Genomic DNA, 20,211 nt, shown 5'->3' with positions numbered 1-20,211 from the left:
AATTCTCCTTCATTGCTGCTTCTAATTCAGCAATGCGTGCAGCATTACCTTCACGATCCTCAGCAATAAGCTTACGACGCTCCTCTTCCATGGTGCTGAACTTCTCATCCTTATCCAATTCAAGCTCACTCAACGGCACTCCTTCTGGCATAGGATCAAGGAAGCTGCGGCTATCGGATGCTTTCAGTTTAGCAAGCTCATGTGAATGCTCGTTCATTGCAGCTTCTAGTTCAGCAATGCGTGCAGCATTACCTTCACGATCCTCAGCAATAAGCTTACGACGCTCCTCTTCCATGGTGCTGAACTTCTCATCCTTATCCAATTCAAGCTCACTCAACGGCACTCCTTCTGGCATAGGATCAAGGAAGCTGCGGCTATCGGATGCTTTCAGTTTAGCAAGCTCATGTGAATGCTCGTTCATTGCTGCTTCTAGTTCAGCAATGCGTGTTGCATTACCTTCACGATCCTCAGCAATAAGCTTACGACGCTCCTCTTCCATGGTGCTGAACTTCTCATCCTTATCCAATCCTAGCTCACTCAACGGCACTCCTTCTGGCATAGGATCAAGGAAGCTGCGGCTATCGGATGCTTTCAGTTTAGCAAGCTCATGTGAATGCTCGTTCATTGCTGCTTCTAATTCAGCAATGCGTGTTGCATTACCTTCACGATCCTCAGCAATAAGCTTACGACGCTCCTCTTCCATGGTGCTGAACTTCTCATCCTTATCCAATTCAAGCTCACTCAACGGCACTCCTTCTGGCATAGGATCAAGGAAGCTGCGGCTATCGGATGCTTTCAGTTTAGCAAGCTCATGTGAATGCTCGTTCATTGCTGCTTCTAATTCAGCAATGCGTGTTGCATTACCTTCACGATCCTCAGCAATAAGCTTACGACGCTCCTCTTCCATGGTGCTGAACTTCTCATCCTTGTCCAATTCAAGCTCACTCAACGGCACTCCTTCTGGCATAGGATCAAGGAAGCTGCGGCTATCGGATGCTTTCAGTTTAGCAAGCTCATGTGAATGCTCGTTCATTGCAACTTCTAATTCAGCAATGCGTGTTGCATTACCTTCACGATCCTCAGCAATAAGCTTACGACGCTCCTCTTCCATGGTGCTGAACTTCTCATCCTTATCCAATTCAAGCTCACTCAACGGCACTCCTTCTGGCATAGGATCAAGGAAGCTGCGGCTATCGGATGCTTTCAGTTTAGCAAGCTCATGTGAATGCTCGTTCATTGCAACTTCTAATTCAGCAATGCGTGTTGCATTACCTTCACGATCCTCAGCAATAAGCTTACGACGCTCCTCTTCCATGGTGCTGAACTTCTCATCCTTATCCAATTCAAGCTCACTTAGTGGCACTCCTTCTGGCATAGGATCGAGGAAGCTGCGATCCTTCAACTTCATTCTTGCGAGTTCACGGGAAAGTTCGTTCATCCTCTCCTCGAGTCTAGCAATGCGTGCAGCATTACCTTCACGATCATCGGCAATAAGCTTACGACGCTCCTCTTCCATGGTGCTGAACTTCTCATCCTTATCCAATTCAAGCTCACTTAGTGGCACTCCTTCTGGCATAGGATCAAGGAAGCTGCGGCTATCGGATGCTTTCAGTTTAGCAAGCTCATGTGAATGCTCGTTCATTGCTGCTTCTAATTCAGCAATGCGTGTTGCATTACCTTCACGATCCTCAGCAATAAGCTTACGACGCTCCTCTTCCATGGTGCTGAACTTCTCATCCTTATCCAATTCAAGCTCACTCAACGGCACTCCTTCTGGCATAGGATCGAGGAAGCTGCGATCCTTCAACTTCATTCTTGCGAGTTCACGGGAAAGTTCGTTCATCCTCTCCTCAAGTCTAGCAATGCGTGCAGCATTACCTTCACGATCATCGGCAATAAGCTTACGACGCTCCTCTTCCATGGTGCTGAACTTCTCATCCTTATCCAATTCAAGCTCACTTAGTGGCACTCCTTCTGGCATAGGATCAAGGAAGCTGCGGCTATCGGATGCTTTCAGTTTAGCAAGCTCATGTGAATGCTCGTTCATTGCAACTTCTAATTCAGCGATACGTGTTGCATTACCTTCACGATCCTCAGCAATAAGCTTACGACGCTCCTCTTCCATGGTGCTGAACTTCTCATCCTTGTCCAATTCAAGCTCACTCAACGGCACTCCTTCTGGCATAGGATCAAGGAAGCTGCGGCTATATGACGCTTTCAGTTTAGCAAGCTCATGTGAATGCTCGTTCATTGCTGCTTCTAGTTCAGCAATGCGTGTTGCATTACCTTCACGATCCTCAGCAATAAGCTTACGACGCTCCTCTTCCATGGTGCTGAACTTCTCATCCTTATCCAATCCTAGCTCACTCAACGGCACTCCTTCTGGCATAGGATCAAGGAAGCTGCGGCTATCGGATGCTTTCAGTTTAGCAAGCTCATGTGAATGCTCGTTCATTGCTGCTTCTAGTTCAGCAATGCGTGCAGCATTACCTTCACGATCCTCAGCAATAAGCTTACGACGCTCCTCTTCCATGGTGCTGAACTTCTCATCCTTATCCAATTCAAGCTCACTCAACGGCACTCCTTCTGGCATAGGATCAAGGAAGCTGCGGCTATCGGATGCTTTCAGTTTAGCAAGCTCATGTGAATGCTCGTTCATCGCTGCTTCTAGTTCAGCAATGCGTGCAGCATTACCTTCACGATCCTCAGCAATAAGCTTACGACGCTCCTCTTCCATGGTGCTGAACTTCTCATCCTTATCCAATTCAAGCTCACTCAACGGCACTCCTTCTGGCATAGGATCAAGGAAGCTGCGGCTATCGGATGCTTTCAGTTTAGCAAGCTCATGTGAATGCTCGTTCATTGCTGCTTCTAATTCAGCAATGCGTGTTGCATTACCTTCACGATCCTCAGCAATAAGCTTACGACGCTCCTCTTCCATGGTGCTGAACTTCTCATCCTTATCCAATTCAAGCTCACTCAACGGCACTCCTTCTGGCATAGGATCAAGGAAGCTGCGGCTATATGACGCTTTCAGTTTAGCAAGCTCATGTGAATGCTCGTTCATCGCTGCTTCTAGTTCAGCAATGCGTGCAGCATTACCTTCACGATCCTCAGCAATAAGCTTACGACGCTCCTCTTCCATGGTGCTGAACTTCTCATCCTTATCCAATCCTAGCTCACTTAGTGGCACTCCTTCTGGCATAGGATCAAGGAAGCTGCGGCTATCGGATGCTTTCAGTTTAGCAAGCTCATGTGAATGCTCGTTCATCGCTGCTTCTAGTTCAGCAATGCGTGCAGCATTACCTTCACGATCCTCAGCAATAAGCTTACGACGCTCCTCTTCCATGGTGCTGAACTTCTCATCCTTATCCAATCCAAGCTCACTCAACGGCACTCCTTCTGGCATAGGATCAAGGAAGCTGCGGCTATCGGATGCTTTCAGTTTAGCAAGCTCATGTGAATGCTCGTTCATTGCAGCTTCTAGTTCAGCAATGCGTGCAGCATTACCTTCACGATCCTCGGCAATAAGCTTACGACGCTCCTCTTCCATGGTGCTGAACTTCTCATCCTTGTCCAATTCAAGCTCACTCAACGGCACTCCTTCTGGCATAGGATCAAGGAAGCTGCGGCTATCGGATGCTTTCAGTTTAGCAAGCTCATGTGAATACTCGTTCATCGCTGCTTCTAATTCAGCAATGCGTGCAGCATTACCTTCACGATCCTCAGCAATAAGCTTACGACGCTCCTCTTCCATGGTGCTGAACTTCTCATCCTTATCCAATCCTAGCTCACTCAACGGCACTCCTTCTGGCATAGGATCAAGGAAGCTGCGGCTATCGGATGCTTTCAGTTTAGCAAGCTCATGTGAATGCTCGTTCATTGCAGCTTCTAGTTCAGCAATGCGTGCAGCATTACCTTCACGATCCTCAGCAATAAGCTTACGACGCTCCTCTTCCATGGTGCTGAACTTCTCATCCTTGTCCAATTCAAGCTCACTCAACGGCACTCCTTCTGGCATAGGATCAAGGAAGCTGCGGCTATCGGATGCTTTCAGTTTAGCAAGCTCATGTGAATGCTCGTTCATTGCAGCTTCTAGTTCAGCAATGCGTGCAGCATTACCTTCACGATCCTCAGCAATAAGCTTACGACGCTCCTCTTCCATGGTGCTGAACTTCTCATCCTTATCCAATTCAAGCTCACTCAACGGCACTCCTTCTGGCATAGGATCAAGGAAGCTGCGGCTATCGGATGCTTTCAGTTTAGCAAGCTCATGTGAATGCTCGTTCATTGCTGCTTCTAATTCAGCAATGCGTGCAGCATTACCTTCACGATCCTCAGCAATAAGCTTACGACGCTCCTCTTCCATGGTGCTGAACTTCTCATCCTTATCCAATTCAAGCTCACTCAACGGCACTCCTTCTGGCATAGGATCAAGGAAGCTGCGGCTATCGGATGCTTTCAGTTTAGCAAGCTCATGTGAATACTCGTTCATTGCTGCTTCTAGTTCAGCAATGCGTGCAGCATTACCTTCACGATCCTCAGCAATAAGCTTACGACGCTCCTCTTCCATGGTGCTGAACTTCTCATCCTTATCCAATTCAAGCTCACTCAACGGCACTCCTTCTGGCATAGGATCAAGGAAGCTGCGGCTATCGGATGCTTTCAGTTTAGCAAGCTCATGTGAATGCTCGTTCATTGCTGCTTCTAATTCAGCAATGCGTGCAGCATTACCTTCACGATCCTCAGCAATAAGCTTACGACGCTCCTCTTCCATGGTGCTGAACTTCTCATCCTTGTCCAATTCAAGCTCACTCAACGGCACTCCTTCTGGCATAGGATCAAGGAAGCTGCGGCTATCGGATGCTTTCAGTTTAGCAAGCTCATGTGAATGCTCGTTCATTGCTGCTTCTAATTCAGCAATGCGTGCAGCATTACCTTCACGATCCTCAGCAATAAGCTTACGACGCTCCTCTTCCATGGTGCTGAACTTCTCATCCTTATCCAATTCAAGCTCACTCAACGGCACTCCTTCTGGCATAGGATCAAGGAAGCTGCGGCTATCGGATGCTTTCAGTTTAGCAAGCTCATGTGAATACTCGTTCATTGCTGCTTCTAGTTCAGCAATGCGTGCAGCATTACCTTCACGATCCTCAGCAATAAGCTTACGACGCTCCTCTTCCATGGTGCTGAACTTCTCATCCTTATCCAATTCAAGCTCACTCAACGGCACTCCTTCTGGCATAGGATCAAGGAAGCTGCGGCTATCGGATGCTTTCAGTTTAGCAAGCTCATGTGAATGCTCGTTCATTGCTGCTTCTAATTCAGCAATGCGTGCAGCATTACCTTCACGATCCTCAGCAATAAGCTTACGACGCTCCTCTTCCATGGTGCTGAACTTCTCATCCTTATCCAATTCAAGCTCACTCAACGGCACTCCTTCTGGCATAGGATCAAGGAAGCTGCGGCTATCGGATGCTTTCAGTTTAGCAAGCTCATGTGAATGCTCGTTCATTGCTGCTTCTAATTCAGCAATGCGTGCAGCATTACCTTCACGATCCTCAGCAATAAGCTTACGACGCTCCTCTTCCATGGTGCTGAACTTCTCATCCTTATCCAATCCTAGCTCACTCAACGGCACTCCTTCTGGCATAGGATCAAGGAAGCTGCGGCTATCGGATGCTTTCAGTTTAGCAAGCTCATGTGAATGCTCGTTCATTGCTGCTTCTAATTCAGCAATGCGTGCAGCATTACCTTCACGATCCTCAGCAATAAGCTTACGACGCTCCTCTTCCATGGTGCTGAACTTCTCATCCTTATCCAATCCTAGCTCACTCAACGGCACTCCTTCTGGCATAGGATCAAGGAAGCTGCGGCTATCGGATGCTTTCAGTTTAGCAAGCTCATGTGAATGCTCGTTCATTGCTGCTTCTAGTTCAGCAATGCGTGCAGCATTACCTTCACGATCCTCAGCAATAAGCTTACGACGCTCCTCTTCCATGGTGCTGAACTTCTCATCCTTATCCAATTCAAGCTCACTTAGCGGCACTCCTTCTGGCATAGGATCAAGGAAGCTGCGGCTATCGGATGCTTTCAGTTTAGCAAGCTCATGTGAATGCTCGTTCATTGCTGCTTCTAATTCAGCAATGCGTGCAGCATTACCTTCACGATCCTCAGCAATAAGCTTACGACGCTCCTCTTCCATGGTGCTGAACTTCTCATCCTTGTCCAATTCAAGCTCACTCAACGGCACTCCTTCTGGCATAGGATCAAGGAAGCTGCGGCTATCGGATGCTTTCAGTTTAGCAAGCTCATGTGAATGCTCGTTCATTGCAGCTTCTAGTTCAGCAATGCGTGCAGCATTACCTTCACGATCCTCGGCAATAAGCTTACGACGCTCCTCTTCCATGGTGCTGAACTTCTCATCCTTGTCCAATTCAAGCTCATTTAGTGGCACTCCTTCTGGCATAGGATCAAGGAAGCTGCGGCTATCGGATGCTTTCAGTTTAGCAAGCTCATGTGAATACTCGTTCATTGCTGCTTCTAGTTCAGCAATGCGTGCAGCATTACCTTCACGATCCTCAGCAATAAGCTTACGACGCTCCTCTTCCATGGTGCTGAACTTCTCATCCTTGTCCAATTCAAGCTCATTTAGTGGCACTCCTTCTGGCATAGGATCAAGGAAGCTGCGGCTATCGGATGCTTTCAGTTTAGCAAGCTCATGTGAATACTCGTTCATCGCTGCTTCTAATTCAGCAATGCGTGCAGCATTACCTTCACGATCCTCAGCAATAAGCTTACGACGCTCCTCTTCCATGGTGCTGAACTTCTCATCCTTATCCAATCCTAGCTCACTCAACGGCACTCCTTCTGGCATAGGATCAAGGAAGCTGCGGCTATCGGATGCTTTCAGTTTAGCAAGCTCATGTGAATGCTCGTTCATTGCAGCTTCTAGTTCAGCAATGCGTGCAGCATTACCTTCACGATCCTCAGCAATAAGCTTACGACGCTCCTCTTCCATGGTGCTGAACTTCTCATCCTTATCCAATTCAAGCTCACTCAACGGCACTCCTTCTGGCATAGGATCAAGGAAGCTGCGGCTATCGGATGCTTTCAGTTTAGCAAGCTCATGTGAATGCTCGTTCATTGCTGCTTCTAGTTCAGCAATGCGTGCAGCATTACCTTCACGATCCTCAGCAATAAGCTTACGACGCTCCTCTTCCATGGTGCTGAACTTCTCATCCTTATCCAATTCAAGCTCACTCAACGGCACTCCTTCTGGCATAGGATCAAGGAAGCTGCGGCTATCGGATGCTTTCAGTTTAGCAAGCTCATGTGAATGCTCGTTCATTGCAACTTCTAATTCAGCAATGCGTGCAGCATTACCTTCACGATCCTCAGCAATAAGCTTACGACGCTCCTCTTCCATGGTGCTGAACTTCTCATCCTTATCCAATTCAAGCTCACTCAACGGCACTCCTTCTGGCATAGGATCAAGGAAGCTGCGGCTATCGGATGCTTTCAGTTTAGCAAGCTCATGTGAATGCTCGTTCATTGCTGCTTCTAATTCAGCAATGCGTGCAGCATTACCTTCACGATCCTCAGCAATAAGCTTACGACGCTCCTCTTCCATGGTGCTGAACTTCTCATCCTTATCCAATCCTAGCTCACTCAACGGCACTCCTTCTGGCATAGGATCAAGGAAGCTGCGGCTATCGGATGCTTTCAGTTTAGCAAGCTCATGTGAATACTCGTTCATTGCTGCTTCTAGTTCAGCAATGCGTGCAGCATTACCTTCACGATCCTCAGCAATAAGCTTACGACGCTCCTCTTCCATGGTGCTGAACTTCTCATCCTTATCCAATCCTAGCTCACTCAACGGCACTCCTTCTGGCATAGGATCAAGGAAGCTGCGGCTATCGGATGCTTTCAGTTTAGCAAGCTCATGTGAATGCTCGTTCATTGCAGCTTCTAGTTCAGCAACGCGTGCAGCATTACCTTCACGATCCTCAGCAATAAGCTTACGACGCTCCTCTTCCATGGTGCTGAACTTCTCATCCTTATCCAATTCAAGCTCACTCAACGGCACTCCTTCTGGCATAGGATCAAGGAAGCTGCGGCTATCGGATGCTTTCAGTTTAGCAAGCTCATGTGAATGCTCGTTCATTGCTGCTTCTAATTCAGCAATGCGTGCAGCATTACCTTCACGATCCTCAGCAATAAGCTTACGACGCTCCTCTTCCATGGTGCTGAACTTCTCATCCTTATCCAATTCAAGCTCACTCAACGGCACTCCTTCTGGCATAGGATCAAGGAAGCTGCGGCTATCGGATGCTTTCAGTTTAGCAAGCTCATGTGAATGCTCGTTCATTGCTGCTTCTAATTCAGCAATGCGTGCAGCATTACCTTCACGATCCTCAGCAATAAGCTTACGACGCTCCTCTTCCATGGTGCTGAACTTCTCATCCTTATCCAATTCAAGCTCACTCAACGGCACTCCTTCTGGCATAGGATCAAGGAAGCTGCGGCTATCGGATGCTTTCAGTTTAGCAAGCTCATGTGAATGCTCGTTCATTGCTGCTTCTAATTCAGCAATGCGTGCAGCATTACCTTCACGATCCTCAGCAATAAGCTTACGACGCTCCTCTTCCATGGTGCTGAACTTCTCATCCTTATCCAATTCAAGCTCACTCAACGGCACTCCTTCTGGCATAGGATCAAGGAAGCTGCGGCTATCGGATGCTTTCAGTTTAGCAAGCTCATGTGAATGCTCGTTCATTGCTGCTTCTAGTTCAGCAATGCGTGCTGCATTACCTTCACGATCCTCAGCAATAAGCTTACGACGCTCCTCTTCCATGGTGCTGAACTTCTCATCCTTATCCAATCCTAGCTCACTCAACGGCACTCCTTCTGGCATAGGATCAAGGAAGCTGCGGCTATCGGATGCTTTCAGTTTAGCAAGCTCATGTGAATGCTCGTTCATTGCTGCTTCTAGTTCAGCAATGCGTGCAGCATTACCTTCACGATCCTCAGCAATAAGCTTACGACGCTCCTCTTCCATGGTGCTGAACTTCTCATCCTTATCCAATTCAAGCTCACTCAACGGCACTCCTTCTGGCATAGGATCAAGGAAGCTGCGGCTATCGGATGCTTTCAGTTTAGCAAGCTCATGTGAATGCTCGTTCATTGCTGCTTCTAGTTCAGCAATGCGTGCAGCATTACCTTCACGATCCTCAGCAATAAGCTTACGACGCTCCTCTTCCATGGTGCTGAACTTCTCATCCTTGTCCAATTCAAGCTCACTCAACGGCACTCCTTCTGGCATAGGATCAAGGAAGCTGCGGCTATCGGATGCTTTCAGTTTAGCAAGCTCATGTGAATGCTCGTTCATCGCTGCTTCTAGTTCAGCAATGCGTGCAGCATTACCTTCACGATCCTCGGCAATAAGCTTACGACGCTCCTCTTCCATGGTGCTGAACTTCTCATCCTTATCCAATTCAAGCTCACTTAGCGGCACTCCTTCTGGCATAGGATCAAGGAAGCTGCGGCTATCGGATGCTTTCAGTTTAGCAAGCTCATGTGAATGCTCGTTCATAGCTGCTTCTAGTTCAGCAATGCGTGCAGCATTACCTTCACGATCCTCAGCAATAAGCTTACGACGCTCCTCTTCCATGGTGCTGAACTTCTCATCCTTATCCAATTCAAGCTCACTTAGTGGCACTCCTTCTGGCATAGGATCAAGGAAGCTGCGGCTATCGGATGCTTTCAGTTTAGCAAGCTCATGTGAATGCTCGCTCATTGCTGCTTCTAATTCAGCAATGCGTGTTGCATTACCTTCACGATCCTCAGCAATGAGCTTACGACGCTCCTCTTCCATGGTGCTGAACTTCTCATCCTTATCCAATTCAAGCTCACTCAACGGCACTCCTTCTGGCATAGGATCAAGGAAGCTGCGGCTATCGGATGCTTTCAGTTTAGCAAGCTCATGTGAATGCTCGTTCATAGCTGCTTCTAATTCAGCAATGCGTGTTGCATTACCTTCACGATCCTCAGCAATGAGCTTACGACGCTCCTCTTCCATGGTGCTGAACTTCTCATCCTTATCCAATTCAAGCTCACTTAGTGGCACTCCTTCTGGCATAGGATCAAGGAAGCTGCGATCCTTCAACTTCATTCTTGCGAGTTCACGGGAAAGTTCGTTCATCCTCTCCTCAAGTCTAGCAATGCGTGCAGCATTACCTTCACGATCCTCAGCAATGAGCTTACGACGCTCCTCTTCCATGGTGCTGAACTTCTCATCCTTATCCAATTCAAGCTCACTCAACGGCACTCCTTCTGGCATAGGATCAAGGAAGCTGCGGCTATCGGATGCTTTCAGTTTAGCAAGCTCATGTGAATGCTCGTTCATTGCTGCTTCTAGTTCAGCAATGCGTGCAGCATTACCTTCACGATCCTCAGCAATAAGCTTACGACGCTCCTCTTCCATGGTGCTGAACTTCTCATCCTTATCCAATCCTAGCTCACTCAACGGCACTCCTTCTGGCATAGGATCAAGGAAGCTGCGGCTATCGGATGCTTTCAGTTTAGCAAGCTCATGTGAATGCTCGTTCATTGCAGCTTCTAGTTCAGCAACGCGTGCAGCATTACCTTCACGATCCTCAGCAATAAGCTTACGACGCTCCTCTTCCATGGTGCTGAACTTCTCATCCTTATCCAATTCAAGCTCACTCAACGGCACTCCTTCTGGCATAGGATCAAGGAAGCTGCGGCTATCGGATGCTTTCAGTTTAGCAAGCTCATGTGAATGCTCGTTCATTGCTGCTTCTAATTCAGCAATGCGTGCAGCATTACCTTCACGATCCTCAGCAATAAGCTTACGACGCTCCTCTTCCATGGTGCTGAACTTCTCATCCTTGTCCAATTCAAGCTCACTCAACGGCACTCCTTCTGGCATAGGATCAAGGAAGCTGCGGCTATCGGATGCTTTCAGTTTAGCAAGCTCATGTGAATGCTCGTTCATTGCTGCTTCTAATTCAGCAATGCGTGCAGCATTACCTTCACGATCCTCAGCAATAAGCTTACGACGCTCCTCTTCCATGGTGCTGAACTTCTCATCCTTATCCAATTCAAGCTCACTTAGTGGCACTCCTTCTGGCATAGGATCAAGGAAGCTGCGGCTATCGGATGCTTTCAGTTTAGCAAGCTCATGTGAATGCTCGTTCATTGCAGCTTCTAGTTCAGCAATGCGTGCAGCATTACCTTCACGATCCTCAGCAATAAGCTTACGACGCTCCTCTTCCATGGTGCTGAACTTCTCATCCTTATCCAATTCAAGCTCACTCAACGGCACTCCTTCTGGCATAGGATCAAGGAAGCTGCGGCTATCGGATGCTTTCAGTTTAGCAAGCTTATGTGAATGCTCGTTCATTGCTGCTTCTAATTCAGCAATGCGTGTTGCATTACCTTCACGATCCTCAGCAATAAGCTTACGACGCTCCTCTTCCATGGTGCTGAACTTCTCATCCTTATCCAATCCTAGCTCACTCAACGGCACTCCTTCTGGCATAGGATCAAGGAAGCTGCGGCTATCGGATGCTTTCAGTTTAGCAAGCTCATGTGAATGCTCGTTCATTGCAGCTTCTAGTTCAGCAATGCGTGCAGCATTACCTTCACGATCCTCAGCAATAAGCTTACGACGCTCCTCTTCCATGGTGCTGAACTTCTCATCCTTATCCAATTCAAGCTCACTCAACGGCACTCCTTCTGGCATAGGATCAAGGAAGCTGCGGCTATCGGATGCTTTCAGTTTAGCAAGCTCATGTGAATACTCGTTCATTGCTGCTTCTAATTCAGCAATGCGTGTTGCATTATCTTCACGATCCTCAGCAATAAGCTTACGACGCTCCTCTTCCATGGTGCTGAACTTCTCATCCTTATCCAATTCAAGCTCACTCAACGGCACTCCTTCTGGCATAGGATCAAGGAAGCTGCGGCTATCGGATGCTTTCAGTTTAGCAAGCTCATGTGAATGCTCGTTCATTGCTGCTTCTAATTCAGCAATGCGCGCAGCATTACCTTCACGATCCTCAGCAATAAGCTTACGACGCTCCTCTTCCATGGTGCTGAACTTCTCATCCTTATCCAATTCAAGCTCACTCAACGGCACTCCTTCTGGCATAGGATCAAGGAAGCTGCGGCTATCGGATGCTTTCAGTTTAGCAAGCTCATGTGAATACTCGTTCATTGCTGCTTCTAATTCAGCAATGCGTGTTGCATTATCTTCACGATCCTCAGCAATAAGCTTACGACGCTCCTCTTCCATGGTGCTGAACTTCTCATCCTTGTCCAATTCAAGCTCACTCAACGGCACTCCTTCTGGCATAGGATCAAGGAAGCTGCGGCTATCGGATGCTTTCAGTTTAGCTAGCTGTTGTGCTATATTGTTGAGTTCCATTTCTATTTGTTCAACCTCTGAATTTTTTTTATTTCTTTTTTTTCTTATTCGTTCCGCTTCTAATGTTGTGAACTGTTCGTTGTCATCAAGCGGAATGTTTGATATTGAAATCTCGAGTCTGTCTCTCTTAATGTAGTTTTTTCTCTCGGATCGATTTAAATGCTTTGATGCTTTTGTAGCTTTGTGAAGTAGATTTACTCTTATTTTCTGCGCTTCTTCGCTGTTACGTTGATTACTGTTGTAGTATTCAATCAATTTTCTCTCCATCTGCATATAAGTTTCTTCTTCTTCTAAGTTTAATTCGTTCGGTTGGCGACCCTCAATGTCGTCTCCGAGGTACTGTATCCTAAAGTTGTTTAAGTGTTCCTTGGCAACAGCGTATTCTATTTGAAGTAACTGTTCCCGAATTGAAATTGCTTCCTGTGATTCTTTTTTCCCTTTTCTTATCATTCCAATTAGGCTTATCTCTTTTGCAACATAATTGTCGTGTTCGTCCAGTTTTAGTTCTTCAAGTGGTATTCCTAGTGGGGTGGGGTCAAGAAACTTCCTAATCTCTTCTTTCATTTTGTCGATGAGCTCCGTAGTCCTACAATTCATCATGTTTTCCAGTTCAGCAATTCTTTCTTTGCTAGCAAGGGAATCCTGACGCAGTCGCAGTTGCAGTCGCTCCACTTCGAGTGAATGAAACACATCGTCTTCGTCCAGCGGAAGCTGCGCTACAGGGAAACCTCCTGGAGTGGGATCAAGGAACAGATCACGTTCACTCACCTTCAGCTCCCTCGCGATCTCGTGTACACGGTCCGCTATCACGTCCTCAAGACTCCGTAACAGTTTCTCGTCCTTCTGCTCCTTACGATTCAGCGCACGGAGGCGGTCCTCCTTCTCACTCACAACTTCGTCCTCGTTTAAAGGAAGCAACTCAAGGGGGACACCCTCAGGCTCAGGGTTCAGATATCGCCGCTCTCTCAAATGCATTTCCTTGGCAATAGCATTCGCACGTGCCACCATACTATCTTCAACCTCAGCCAAACGACTCGCATTAGCAATGGGATCCCGCTTTAATTGCATGCGCTCACGTGCCATCTCAGAAAATGAAGAGTCGCTCATCAGAGTGAGATCCAGGGTGGGAATTCCTTCCACCTCGGCTCCAAGGAAAGATAAGTCAGGGTCACTGGAACTCTCCAACCGCATAGAGTTGTCCGATAGTCGCCCCGAGAAATTTTTGAGATCCCCTTCGCTTATAAGGAGTGGTGAGTATGGCAAGGACCCAGTACTCAGCTTTAGCTCTTTTTCCACCTGCAAGATTGATTTGCACAAGGGTAATGCTTCCACTGTGCGAACCTGGGCCGACTGCATAGCGACAATTTCTATTCTCAAAGGAACCTCACCCTCAGCACGAGGGCAAACAACGTAAATTACATATCTCCCCCCTTCGGAGAGGTGATGAACTATTCCCATCTCCCTGTAGTTGGTCGCGGTCACAACACCACTGAGTTGATCATCTTCAGAATTATACAAATACATGGCAAGAAAATCATCTGTCAAGGCATTTGAAACACTGTCACCGTGGCAGGGTTTTTCTTGACGAAGAAGGATATGAACGTCAGTGGGAACATCGACAATAAAATCCACTTGCTCCCTCACCCTCTCTTTGACAGTGAGATGGGCAATGGCTGGAAGATGCCGCGCAACACCCAAATTAAGACGCTCAATTGTAACACTGTTCCTGTCGTTCGCACTAGAGTACCAGTACGAGAGAAGAAACTTCGTTTTGTCACGAAACATCGCGCTTGGAACGAGAAAAGTGAGGCTATTCCCCGGAACAACAATAACATCAGCTACTTCACGGTAAGAAAAGAAACGGCCCTTATGAATCAAAACATGACTATTGGGTGTCAGCAAGTATGTCGGGATCGATTCACCCTTAATACTCTTGGCAAGCGACAACCCACATTGAACGTAGTTTACCTCTTGCTCGGGGAGAAGGTGTAGCACGCGACGCTGATCAGGTTGCCCAATCATTGCAATAATCTGTAACGGGGTATCCGCAGTGTTCTGCACAACGTAAATGGGGTTCTCACGCCACGTCACAAGTGTTGGATTGCCACCGTTCGTGCCCTCACCCCATTCACTGTTGAATTGCCACCCGGGAACAATAAGACCACGCACCATAACTTTCTCCACAGTGAGAAATGCATTGCAGAAAACTTCCACGGGAATGTAGATAGTATCCCGTCGCTCCGGACATAGACGGGTACGCAGCTCAGACGACCACGCAGCATCGCTTGCATTCATAGGGCCTTTGTACTCAGTCTCCAGAAACGGATTATGAAGTTTTACAACAAGATCAGATATGGAAGAGGCCTCACCATCCGTTAACGATACCACATCAAGGACAGCGTACTCTTGCCCATTGGACAAACCAAGGGTGTCATCGAAACCGGGGCGTGCAACGGCAGCACACGCACAATCCTTCAGACCCTCACTGAGCTCAACCCAAAAACTCACATCATCAACATCACACAGTACAGCCTTCGCGAGTTTCAACTCCATCGGAATGCTAAGCACAGGAAGCCCTGTTAGGTCGTAAAACAGTTCCCGCAGCGTACATCCCTCAATATTTTGGTATAGTGTGTAGAACTTAGCATACGCCTTCTCTAGTAGTAGTGGCCACCAATAACCATCAGATGATCGACAGAATAAAGTTTTCCCACCAAGAAGGGGAATACGATCATCAATCTCCACCTTCACCCACTGACCGTAGCGGTGGAACCGGAACGTGTACCGTCCGTCACGTCGTACAGCCTTCGTCACAAACGCGTCACGAATTACGTTGGGGTGGTGCTCCACCAGCGCTGCAAAAGCGGTCAGACAACAGCACTCGAAGTGTTCACCCTGCTCAAACTGCTCACGACTCAGACGCTCCGGCAAAAGTGAGCGCGTCTTTCCCTCAGGATAAAGGTCACCAATGTGGATCCACGGTTCATTCGTCATAATCTTATTATCAACCATGAAACGTTTATCTTCAAATGGGACCGTACTATCGGGTACCTCAGTGAACACCTGCCCTCCACCAGCAACAGGAATGTAGTCAATGGGATTAGAAACAGTAGCATCCTCATCACCCTCTGCAATATCATCCTCATCATCAAACATGGAGGCATCATCAGGAGCCTCAACAATACGAACATTAGCATCAGGAGAACCAACAATTGTGAGAGCAATGGGTACTTCACCACTTGCCCGGGGACACGTAATTGAAATAGCATAACGACCACTACGAGGAAGGCGATGCAAGACACTTGTTTCCCTGAAATTCGTCGCAGCGTGCACACCTCCAATCTTACGGTCCGTGTCATCATAAAGGTAGACACCAACGTAATCCTGAACCATAGCATCACCACCGGTCTTCTCACTTACAAACGGTTTTTCTTGATGCATCAAAATGTGAATGTCAGTGGGTATATCGACGTAAAAATCCCTTCTATCCTTTGTGAACATTTGAAGTTGGAGTTTCTCTTGGATAGGATTGTGCCACAGCAATTTCGGCAGAGCAAGTCGACTAACATTGAACTCCGTATAATTTTGGTGCTTCATCCGGTACAGTGCGAGCGTAAATGCACTCTCCGCTCCCTTCTTCATGCAAGAAGGTACAAGGTAGCACAAGGAATTAGGTGGTATCCGAACGAAACTGGACACTTCACGAGAGTTTAGGAACAAACTCTTGTGTATTGCTTTGTGATTGTTCCCTGTTACAAAATATGTCGGTATTTGTGTGACTGTGGTACTCTGAACAACAACAATGCCACACCTTTTGTACATCAGTTCATCATCTTCTGATGTCCAAAGATGACGTTGATCCTTCTGCTTAATCACGACAACCAGTTCCACGGGGTTGATCCCAGCGTTCCTGACGCAGTATAGGGGGTTCTTGCGCCATGTTACACTCGTGGGGTTCCCTCCCGCAGTTTCACCCTTCCACTCATCATCAAAATACGTCGCGTCACCATCAATAGGGGATATGTAGCAAAGTTGCACCGAATTTACGATCTTCAGGGCAACGTGTAGCGGAAGAAATATGGAGTGCGTATCATCCACGTTATACTTTTCACGGAGTTTGGGGGTCCACTCCGTGTCCTTACTGTTCAGCGGGCCTTTGTACGTGAATTCCTCGTCCTCGAATGGGTTGTATAGGTGAATCACAATGTCGCTTACAGATGATGTCCCAGTTAGCGAAAAAATCTCTAGTATCCCGTATTGTTGCTCACTCTGCAAACCCATCGACTCAAGGTCCGTTTCCCTCGTCAGCAGCGAACCAACAAACTGGCCGGATTGCAGCTTCTGTGCGAGGTCAAGCCAATACTGACCTCCAGTCACATCCACACCTGCAGCCTTGGCAAGCCTCGCGTCCATGGGGATGTTGAGCACGGGGTTGCCAGTTAAGTCATGGTACGCCTCCTGTAAGGTACAACCCTCCAAATTGTCGTAGCTGGTGTAGAATTTCGCATAAGCCTTCTCAAACAGTAGCGGCCACCAATGACTAGTGGGTGATCGGATGAACAAAACTTCATCATCCTCAAGCATAACAGAGTCATCAATTTCAACCTTCACCCATTCCTTGTCACGAAAGAACTGAAAAGTGTACCTCCCGTCACGCCGCACATTCCTCGACACGAAGCAGTTCCGAATGATGTCGGGGAATTTTACTAAAGTGGCGAGGGCAGAAAGCATGAAGCACTCATAGTGACTTCCTTGTCCGAACTGTTCGCGTGCAAACGTCTCCGGGAGCAATGATTCCTTCGCACCATTGGGGTACAATTCGCCAATACGAATCCATTGCTCCGAGACGTGTTTGTTGTTTCTCATAAAAATGGTGTCATGGAAAACTACATCGCTGTCAGGAACTTCACTATTTACCTCTTGACACGCCATGTTTATGGTGACTCGCACACAAAGACGTTGCGAGTGTATTGCGTGTCAATATCGTCTCTATATTTTCTTGCGTTCTCTTTTTGATTCCCTTGAATTGTTTCTTTACTTTCTTTTTTGTGAAATTGAGACTGGCTATGAGATAATGCAAATTTTTTAAACTATTTTTGAATGACTTTACTTCTTTCTCGTTTTGTTTTTGCACACTACGCAGTGTACGACTTATCCGCCTTCCGATGATGATTGTTGGGTCACAGCGTAACGATGCAGTTAGAACTTGTAAAAAAAAAATGTTTATTAAAAAATTCCCAAAAGAAAGGGCATGAGCGAGGTGCTTTTACGAATATTTACTTAAAGCAGCCCTCCTATGGGTGTACCCTTTTCTTTAGTCACCCTCAAAGGAAGATAATGACCCACATGATCCTCCGGCAGATTCAATGGTTGGCAGATCCTCCAATCGCACACGTCCGGACTTCAGCCCCATAGTAACCGCTTCTGGTAGCATTGAGGGGCTCCATAACTGCGAGCTGGGTGCATCTGCTTTTGCTTTTTCGCTTGCTTCACTAACGGGGGACTCCGCTCGCGCCCGCTTTCTTGAAATGGATATGATTTCCGGAGACTGTGGCTCCGGTCGAGGACAAACAGGAAAGTGGCGCGGTTCTTTTCTTAGTTCTACGGCGACGAGGTAGACACGGTCGTTGTTCCGCAAAAGCGAAAATCCCCCACTTTCCCACTCCACAAAGTGGTGCAGAACACTCTGAGGTACTTTCTCACCCCGTGGTCCCGCTCCATGATCACTATTTGTGTTATTTACGTCCTCCGAAGGGATCGCCCCGCAGATAGCTCCATCGACGGGGTGCCACAAAGCGACAGCTAGTTTTACCTCGTTGCGCTCCAGATGCCCAACGACGTCGTCATGTAACGACGGTCCCCGACGGATACGGACGCGGCGGTCGTCACTAGCCGATGTGTAAAACGCGGGTTCCGGCAAGTGTTCAACCCACATTTGGCCTTCGGCGGTGGCACCGCACGTGTCGCTAACCTCTACCAACAAGACCATGCCGTTCCTCGTCGCAATTTTTGACCACCCCCAGATCCACTTGCCAGTTTCAATGTATGTTAACTCATACGCCTCAGCCAATGACGCCGCGTTTGGGAGTACCCCCAAGACAAGCAACACGTATTCCTCACGTGTCGAGGGGTCAACCTTCTTGCCAATGGCTTCGACCATGCAACCGAAGGGCACCTCACCAACAATGTCAGCAAAACGATGAGGAAAGGCGCGCACTCGAACACGCTTGTCCACCCTCGCTGGCGCAAATCGCCTCCAGTACGGAACCACCTCGCCAGCGGGTCCCATGGTTCCATCTGCCCAAAGCACGTAATTACCACATGAAGAAATGCATTTAGCCTCCCGCACACCACCGTGTAGAAAACGGCGTTTACGAAACTTTAAAGTACTGTTTGGTGTTAGCGGACCCCTGTACCGCGATGGTAGAATAGTTGCCTCACGAACACAATCCTTCAGCTCGAACCACCGGTAGACCAACAGGGGCCTCCAAGATGACAGGTAGTAGTCCCTCAGTTTTTCCGTCCCAAAAAGTGAAACACTGATGTTACATCCTAACCCATACGACGCAGCCCAAGGCGCAGCAGCAGACCTCTCCGCCGCATCGTCTCTCAGAACCTCCGGGACACCCGTGTCAGTTGCGACACAAATCGTAACAGCCGATCCCTCTTGTAACACCCACGCAAGTGCCGACGAAACCGCCTCGCCCGTCTCGTCGAATCTGAAAGATGCAACAACATACGGGGGAAGATCACAGAGCACACCATCCGCAGTCCTCACATAAGGGGAATATTTTGCCCAGAGAGTAATGCAACTGTCTTTCAAGGGGGTAAGGACATCGTCACGTGGACTACATTGAAGACGTATGAAAGAGATGGTGGTAATATTCTTGACGCGAAACTGAAAAAGTGGCGATTCCCCAACGTGAACCCACGTGTTTTCTCTGTTCGTCATACTCCACCCCCTGATAGGTGTTGCTGCGGTTATTCACATCCACACCAGTGAGAAAAAAAAAAAGCAATGTTCAAAAAAGGGAAAGAGAAGGCAACGAATATTACAACCACCGCTAGAAGGTGGGGGAAGGAGAATGAACGACGTACCTACAGTAAGTGACCGGTGAAAACACCCGGGAGCAAGGGGAACACACACGTACACACGCATATATATAGGTATGCGTGTGTGTGCGTGTGCATGTTTACCTCTCCTATTTTAATTGAGGTATAAGTCCCACACACACGAAATAGGCCATTTGGAACCACCAGACTCCACAGCCTGCCAAGTGAAAATGGGGGAAAGTGGAAAAGTGGATTCAACTCACTTTGAGCATAAACAAATGGATCAAAAAAAAACATAAAATAAAAAATGTTGTGTCTGGTTTGACTTTAGAAAAAGCTATAACACAGCCAAAACCGTAGTGGTGTGAAAAATCAAGCACGGCATAGCCCAACGCATACACTTTAAGCGGTCCCTCCTACGAACAGTCAGCGCCCTACCTATCCCATACCAAAAGGATAAAATGTAAGGAAAGGAAATGATAGACAAAATGCTCTTGTACATTTGTACAACGTCGGACTCGCTCATAGAATGGCAGGAGGTTATTCAGCACTTACAAGTTAAGGAAAACTTCCTCTAATCTTTTTCATGTAAAAATATTAAACAGAAAGGTGTATAACACTTTTTTTTTGGGGGGGGGCGCTATGAATAGTTTATCCCTTCCACAGGATCCCCTAAAAAAGTTAACACGCAGACTTACATACAA

General features: G+C 47.6%; 2 protein-coding genes across 2 annotated transcripts; both read right to left on the bottom strand.

Annotated features, from left to right (window-relative positions):
- Tb11.57.0008 (calpain-like protein, putative) lies at nucleotides 1-17,386 on the bottom strand (the record flags this gene model as incomplete). Its single annotated transcript, XM_823109.1, has 1 exon — nucleotides 1-17,386. A coding segment is annotated over one exon (17,386 nt), but the record flags the coding sequence as incomplete, so codon positions are not given.
- Nucleotides 17,387-17,768: 382 nt separating this feature from the next.
- Nucleotides 17,769-19,406, bottom strand: Tb11.03.0020 (hypothetical protein, conserved; the record flags this gene model as incomplete). The annotated part of the gene is made up of 1 exon (XM_823108.1): nucleotides 17,769-19,406. The coding sequence occupies one exon, from the start codon at nucleotides 19,404-19,406 to the stop codon at nucleotides 17,769-17,771; it is 1,638 nt and encodes a 545-aa protein (XP_828201.1).
- Nucleotides 19,407-20,211: the final 805 nt, after the last annotated feature.

This window comes from Trypanosoma brucei, assembly GCF_000002445.2.
Source record: "Trypanosoma brucei brucei TREU927 chromosome 11 chr11_scaffold01 genomic scaffold, whole genome shotgun sequence".
NCBI lineage: Eukaryota > Euglenozoa > Kinetoplastea > Trypanosomatida > Trypanosomatidae > Trypanosoma > Trypanosoma brucei.
This window is presented reverse-complemented; position numbering and strand designations above follow the sequence as displayed.